Genomic DNA, 8,177 nt, shown 5'->3' with positions numbered 1-8,177 from the left:
TTATATATTTTCATTTGGGGTTTTTAAACGGGGACGTTTGTGCGTCCCCGAAACCTTCAAACGACATCTCTTTTTCGATTTCTTATAATTGTATGTGCGCTCGCAGTGTGTGATACCACGACCCCTTGACACAGCATTTGCGTCATGGCGCGATCTCATTTCTGCAGCAAAGATCATTCTGATTTGTTAAAAGTGCGTCGCACTTTCACCTTCAAACATAGCATTGTAATATTTCACAAATCAACAATCCCGCCATGGCCGACGGCGGCCATTGGCTGGAGCAGGATCAACAACGTCCACCCCAATCTGATTGGAGCTAGCGTTCACGTGACGCTATCGGTCCAATCAGATGTGAAGAGGCGTTACCGCGGGTGACGCAACTGCGTTTGCTACGTAGACACACCAGCGAACAATGGCGGCACGCAGGAGGGCAACAGCTTGGGGAGAGGCGGAGGTCCGGTACCTAATTAGAGAAGTGGATGCTCGCGATTATGATTGCCGTGAGGCGCAAGAGCATCCACTTCTCCATAAGAAAGCGGTATTGCGCAGGATCCAACGTGGGTTGAGGAGGAGATTTCATTTGGAGCGCACCTGCGCCCAGATCCGAAAAAAATTAGCGGATCTGCGGTACCGCTCCAGTGCCCGGATCTCTGCCATACAAGCAGAGTTACAAAACCAAGGTAGGCGCAGATGAGTGTGCCTTGGCAACGTATAATGGTGTTCTTAAATATATATCTATTTATTTTTATATATATATATATATATATATATATATATATATATATATATATATATATATATATATATATATATATATATATATATATATCTCTATCTATCTATCTATCTATATATATATATGTATATATATATATTTATTCTAAAAATAAATATATAAATATATAATACATATATAAATAATATATATATATATATCATATATATATAAGTCTATACATATATTTTTAAATTAAATATATATATAATTCATATTAATTATATATAAATATAAATATAAGAAAATATACATATATAATAAGTAATAAATATATTGATTTAAATGTATATATTTAGGATATATATATCCTTTTACTTAATTAAAATTATATATATATAATATATTTTATAGATCGATAGATTATATATATATATATAAAACATATAAAATATATATATATATATATATATATATATATAGATATATAGATACAATTCGAAAAATATATTTAGATATATATAATAATAAAAAAAATATATACATAATATATATCTATATATAATTATAAAAATATATCATATATTAATTATATATATATATAATTATAAAAATATATAATATATTAATTATATATATATATAATTATAAAAATAAATATATACAGATAATATTTAAATAATAAATATATATATTTTAATGTATATATATTATATATATATATATATATATATATATATATATATATATATATATATATATATATTTCCCATGAACTGACAACCCTCTATCAGCACACAGTTTTCATATGTTCTGATATACCTCTTGTCCTTGGCACCCAGCTTCGCCATGCTTGGCAAAACATCATTCCCTCACCACCCAGCTTTTCCCATATCAGAGAGAGCATGGCAAAGCCGGGTGCTGTGGGTAGTGGGTCTTTTTCCCTCAGCACAAAAAAATTCCATCTCCTGCTTGTATTTTTGTACCCCCTCATATCTAGTTCTCCAAATACAATATTGGCCCCCACATAGCCTTCCATATAGTATAAAGGGTTCCACATAACCCTTCAGATATTAGAATGCATCCCATAGTCCTCCATGAACTGTAATGAATTTCCTAGAGTTCTCCATGAAGTTTCATTCACCCCAGAGTTCTCCATATATTATACTGCACCACATATTCCACAATGTGTTCAAATTCACCCCCATAGTCCTTGTATAAGGTAGGCTACGTAGTCCGCCATATATTTCAATGTACCCCCCACAGTCCTATATGTATCATAACGCAACCACATTAAACTTTATATTTTCTTAAGAACCCCCAGAGGAGCAAGGGGCCGCAGAGGAGGGAGAGCATGTGCCCGAGCCCCCGGTGGATCTACAGCCACCAGAGGAGGAGGAGGAGGAGGAGGAGGAGTACCACCCACAGGGGCCACCGGCCGGATCGCCCCCCGGTAATTTTTTAATATAACATTAACGCCATATAAAGTACAAAACAAAAAGCTGTTGAGTACTATAAAGTGTTTTTTGTTATCATAGATGCTAGTCCAGGCTCCATAAGTGAGTCTGTATCGGACGAGGGGGATAACCGTAAGTCATGAATCTCCTACTTTGTAATAATAAGCAGAAATAAAAATTATGATTTATTAATTTTACCATTCCCTCCATAGGCATACCCACTTTGGCCGAAATCATGTCCTCCCAAAGAAGGATTTTGTCGGCCCACAGGAGGCTGATGGCCAGAGTGGAGCGGCATGCGGCGCTGCTGGCCCGTTATGTGGCTGGACAAGGGGAGGGCAGCAGCAACTAACGTTTTTTTTTTTTTGTTATTGTATCCATATTCATGTGTTATAAAAAATTTGAAATTGATATCTGCTGTTTGGTATGTCTCATTGCATAAAGCAAGTTAACAGCTATCACCACTCACAAACTCACCACTCACAAACATCATATTACATGTAGGCATCTGTATAGATGCACCAATCCCATTATCCACGAGGGGGGTGACTAGGCTTTACTGGTTGTTTGCTGTACATGAGTGTGTGGGTTGTGTGGTGGTATGCCAATGAGGGTGGAGTATGGTACAATCTCTGTAACTACCGTGTTTTGCCAGGGCATCACAACCATATGCTGAATTAAGTAACGCAGGCAGCAAGATTGAAACAACATAAATTTATTAGTACAATGAAAATATAACAATCAATTGAAATTAATTTCAAATAACAAAACAACAACAATAACAAAATTTAGTGGCCGTCTTCATATTGGTGGACATATTCAGGCCGGGTGGGAGATGACAGTTGGCTTAAAAATGAATCATTTGAATACCTGGGATAATGTGGGGGGGGAAACTGTGGGGGGGATACTGTGGGGGGGGATACTGTGGGGGGTGGTCAAGCTGCAAGCGTGGTGGATGCATCCTGTTCGGTGTACTTTGCAGGGGCTGGCGAGGAATCCATGTATTAGAATCATGGGACTGGTTCTTCTTGCATATCGTGTCATTGTCATCCAGTTCTCCTCGGCCTGCCTTTCTTAGGACTTCCAACATCAGTCTTTCGGCTTGCTCCCTCTGTGTGGAATCCAATTTGCAGAGTCTGTCCGATGCAAATGCGGCAAAGCTATCGACTGGGGTGCTTTTTGGCTGTGATAGCAGTTGGGTTGCCAAAGAATAAAATTCAGCCGATGTCACAGGGGTGTTGGCCTTCTTTTTGCGTAACTGTCTTCGCCGCATTTCACCAGAGGGTGCAGGTGCCTCATTATCCTCCACAATAGGCTCGCTCGATGTGGTGGGGTTCTCATTCAATTGGGGCCTCACCATATCTGTCTGAGGGTTCTGCGGGAACAGAAAAATAAATGTTAATTAAAAGTCATACATTAATAGTTAGTAAATTTAATTAAAGTGTGACAAAATTGTATTGGAGTGTACTTATCTGAACTGGAAGGGATAACATTTCCAAACTGCACAATAAATCATGGCAACAATAAGTTACTATTTTGTGTTCCTCAATGGCATGTACATAAAAAGTTTGAATACTATGTAACGTGAAGCAAATAAGGTACTTACATCTACAACAGCGGAGGTGTTGTCATCGATCGGGATGTCATCGTTTTCAATGTCTGCTTCCAGGTCTACGTTTCTTTGGTAGGAGCTTTCCATCATTCGTGGTAGCTCCTGGTCCCTTGTGAATTCCAGGAGATTGAAATACCACAAGGGAGAAACATATACCTGGTCAGTGCCGGCCCCTGACTTTTTTGATTTGTCCACCTTATTTGCTTCTTTCTTATATACAGTCCTCAAGCCTTGGATCTTCTTTTTTACTACTTTGACATCCACCGCCTCGCCTCCACTGTGTTTTTTAAAAAGATCCACCAGTTGGGCATAGGCGGCTTGTTTTTTTATTCTGTCTGAATATTCTGTGGATTTGATTCTCCACAAGCAGGGCAGTGATTGATACAAATCCAACAGCTCACGCACAAAGTCTTCTTTGTTATAATAAGCCATCTGAAATAAAGAATGAAAAATTTATATGTAAACATAAAAGAAGTTGCAATAAACCGATCACAATTTTTGGTTATGGTGTGGCAGAGACTAAAATGGCCGCCCCCTATGTGTGGCAGAAACACAAAATGGCGGCTGTAGCTGAGAGACAAAAGATGAAAAAAATCCAGCACTCAAAGCATTCAACTGAAATTGTTTTATATTTTATTCATGGATCTGTGTAATTATTAAAGACGTTTCGGTCATCCGACCTTCATCAGTTTACACAGAAAAGGTTCTGTAGACAGTATGTGACATTGACTGCAGACCGGGACGGGCAGCTTTTTCCTCTGGTACAGCTTTTTCATATATTTCTACAGAACCTTTTATGCGTAAACTGATGAAGGTCGGATGACGGAAACGGCTTTAATAATTACAGAGATCCATGAATAAAATATAAAACAATTTCAGTTGAATGCTTTGAGTGCTGGATTTTTTTCAATTTTTTGATCTGGGGTGGGACCCTATCCAAGCACCAGCGACTATAGAAGGAGTGCCACATTTCTATATTTTATTTAATGAGAGACAAAAGAGCCAGCAATGCTAGGATAGGACACATTACAAACAGCACTATGGAGAGACCCCTCTTTAAAAGGCATTATACACGCACAGATAAAAGCCAGCAACTTTAACTCACATAATAACTATTAACATATATCTAACAGCAATCAACTCACATAATAAATATTAACATATATCTTAACAGCAAGAACATTATTCAAAAAAAAGCCCACCCCCCCAACAAGAAAAAAGACCTACCTTTTCAAAGAAGTGTATATCAATGTAGAATCCAAGCGGAATCGCAAATACGATCTCACCGACACTCGACAGCACTGCAAGGATACTCCAGGTGCAACTGCGGCTTCGATCCGAAAAACACACCAACAAAGCGACCGGGTACAATGGACGAAGGAATCAGGGTGGAGACGCAGGTTCTATCTCAAAGCAAAGCGCAAAAGAAGTGACAAAGGGTGGACGCGATCCAAAATTTAACCGCTAGATACGCCCCCTGCATGCCCAATCAGAACGCAGTATTGGCCGCCAATGAAAGCGGAGGGGGGTATGGAAAAGGCGACGCAAATGTGACTCACTGCATAATGGGATTGGAATCGTTAACATAGTAGCTGTGTGACAGGGTCCTTATCAATCAGAGCGGAGGGGGTGGAAAAGGCGACGCCCGCCCGGCCGCCCAATCAGAACGCAGTATTGGCCGCCAAAGAAAGCGGAGGAGGGTATGGAAAAGGCGACGCAAATGCACGCCTACGTGACTCACTGCATAATGGGATTGGAATCGTTAACATAGTAGCTGTGTGACAGGGTCCTTATCAATCAGAGCGGAGGGGGTGGAAAAGGCGACGCCCGCCCGGCCGCCCAATCAGAACGCAGTATTGGCCGCCAAAGAAAGCGGAGGAGGGTATGGAAAAGGCGACGCAAATGCACGCCTACGTGACTCACTGCATAATGGGATTGGAATCGTTAACATAGTAGCTGTGTGACAGGGTCCTTATCAATCAGAGCGGAGGGGGTGGAAAAGGCGACGCCCGCCCGGCCGCCCAATCAGAACGCAGTATTGGCCGCCAATGAAAGCGGAAAAGGCGACACAAATGCACGCCTACGTGACTCACTGCATTTTACTACGCCCCTAATGGGATTGGAATCGTTAACATAGTAGCTGTGTGACAGGGTCCCAGCGATTTCAAAGATCGTTATACGGGACGCATGCTCGTTCATAAACTCGTTATGTGTGACACCCAACATGCGATTTCAACAACGACTCATAAACGATCCAGAAAGTGTGACGTAGTAGCGATCTCGTTCACGATCTCGTTATGTGTGACTGGACCTTAAGTATTGGTCAACCCTTTTAAAAGATTTGTGATATGTTGTGAATCGCCCAGTGAGTTGAGTTTAGGAAATGTGTCTATTGGGTGTAGGAGACATGTGCATATACAGTATAATAGTCAACAATATGACAAGTCAGGATATGAAGTTCCCTCATCAATAGATGGGATTCTACGATCCTTTGCCCTCATGGGATTGGAAGTGGTATCTGTAGACTAGGTCCACTCCTGATTTATGGAAGTTCTACTTTTCATTTTCCTTAGTAAAATTATGATATAATTGACATTCAATGGTGTATCTATTGGCAACAGCTTCACATTTCGCACCGATATCTAAATAGGTGTCTTGTTACTTTTACATATTAGCGGTTCCAGCTTATAAGGAACCTTTATTATTAATGCATCTAAAAAAGGAACAGACATTTACATCCACAGGGCAAAGCCCAAATGGCCATATTACTTAAGGGCAGAAGAAAGAAATCACATAAAATGTGATTCAACAACTATGAAATGAGATTATATGTGACATAAATGATGAACAGGCTGCAGTGCATTAGATATACTAAAAAGTAGAAATTGATTCTGTGCCGCCCAGGGCTATGGGGTACTCGGTCCTGGGCAGTGTACTACTAGGATGTGTCACTAGGTGGCCGTTGCCCGGTTCCGTGACTCTGGGGGTTGCTTTAAAAGGGGTTTATTTACAAGGGAATGTTCAATAAAGTTTATGTTGTGATGCCATATGCGAATTGCAGTTATGGTGATAGAACCGCCGCTGCACAGTCTCTCTGCTGGGGCTGGTGCTGACGGCAGCCTGGATGTTGGGCCCTCCGCAAGTAGGGCTGGGGTCCCTAGGGCGTTAGGTGATGGAGTTAGGTGCGGAAAGAACGGGAGACCACACGAGGGGTTGCTGTGTAACTGGTTCTCTTTACTCACAGTAGATGGTAACTGGTACCTGGAGGAAGTCTGGTATTCACCCTTAGTTCCAGTGCCGGGTTGATGATCTGGTGGCTTCTTTCCCCTGCACCTTTCTCAAGTTGGTGGGTCCCCATGGCTTGGAGCGTCTTGAGGTCCCCTCCTTTTTGTCTCTCAGTCTCTGGTCCGTATGGCGGGCAGTGTGAACCCTGTAGGGTTGGTATTATGTTCCTGTCCCTGGTTCTCCCATTACTGCTGGTGCCCCCGAACTTCTAGGGTCAGTGAGGTCCTGGATGGTCCCCTCACTGTGCAGATTTTTATCAGGTCTGCCTGGAGCGTTTGGCCAAGAAAGAAGTGATTCAATACAAAGTTACTATCAAATCATTGAATATTTTATTCATAATAATTGCATAACAAATAATGGTATAAGCAAGAGAGCCACCTGGGGGGCACCCCTGACGTACGTTTCGCCGCTGCTTTATCAAAAGGGGGCTTTGATAAAGCAGCGGCGAAACGTACGTCAGGGGTGGTGGGATGCATGGTCATCTTATAATCTAAGTACTTCTTATCCATACTTGGTGATTTATGACTGCTGTCGCTCTATTTAGGGTGAGTGTGCCTTATAGTGGCTGACACTGTAAATGGATGTCTGAGTGGTTAGCATTGAGGTAATACGCACATATGGTGACGGTAACTGGTCAATAACTGCTATAATTGCTACCATATGCAGGTGTAAACATTAATGGGAATGATTGTATCCCTCAAATTTTAGCATATTGATCAGTATACCGGTTTCCACCTTAATACATTCTACCTTTACCGCTGTATGGCAAGAATTGATGTAATACAAACATACATGGCGATGATAGCCGGCTGATATTTGCCATGGTATGTAGGTAGAGGTATTAATGGGAATTGAGCGTATCCCTCGATATTTAACATAGCGGTTTGTGTACCGGCTTTCTATAATATCCCTCCGACCCGTACAGTGTTTCAGGGCACTTTTCCTGAGCGATAGGAGTTTAAGTGATATATATGTATATGGTGATATTTGATGTTAAAATTATCTGTTTATACCACGTATACATTTGTGGTTTAATATGTATACACTGTGAAGGTTACTGCTACAGCCCGTACCCATTATTAACTTATAATAGTTGACAAGCGTGATA

General features: G+C 40.9%; 1 protein-coding gene across 2 annotated transcripts; it reads right to left on the bottom strand.

Annotated features, from left to right (window-relative positions):
* Positions 1-2,951: 2,951 nt before the first annotated feature.
* LOC142290628 (uncharacterized) lies at positions 2,952-6,096 on the bottom strand. Of its 2 annotated transcripts, none has more exons than XM_075334598.1 (3): positions 5,012-6,096; positions 3,779-4,216; positions 2,952-3,672 (listed from the first exon to the last, which is right to left on the bottom strand). In XM_075334598.1, the coding sequence occupies exons 2-3, from the start codon at positions 4,214-4,216 to the stop codon at positions 3,589-3,591; spliced, it is 522 nt and encodes a 173-aa protein (XP_075190713.1). In that variant the 5' UTR covers positions 5,012-6,096; the 3' UTR covers positions 2,952-3,588. The 2 variants fall into 2 exon arrangements, with proteins under 2 accessions (XP_075190713.1, XP_075190712.1); XM_075334597.1 differs by having other exon boundaries at positions 2,952-3,547.
* Positions 6,097-8,177: the final 2,081 nt, after the last annotated feature.

Source organism: Anomaloglossus baeobatrachus, chromosome 2 (assembly GCF_048569485.1).
Source record: "Anomaloglossus baeobatrachus isolate aAnoBae1 chromosome 2, aAnoBae1.hap1, whole genome shotgun sequence".
NCBI lineage: Eukaryota > Metazoa > Chordata > Amphibia > Anura > Aromobatidae > Anomaloglossus > Anomaloglossus baeobatrachus.
This window is presented reverse-complemented; position numbering and strand designations above follow the sequence as displayed.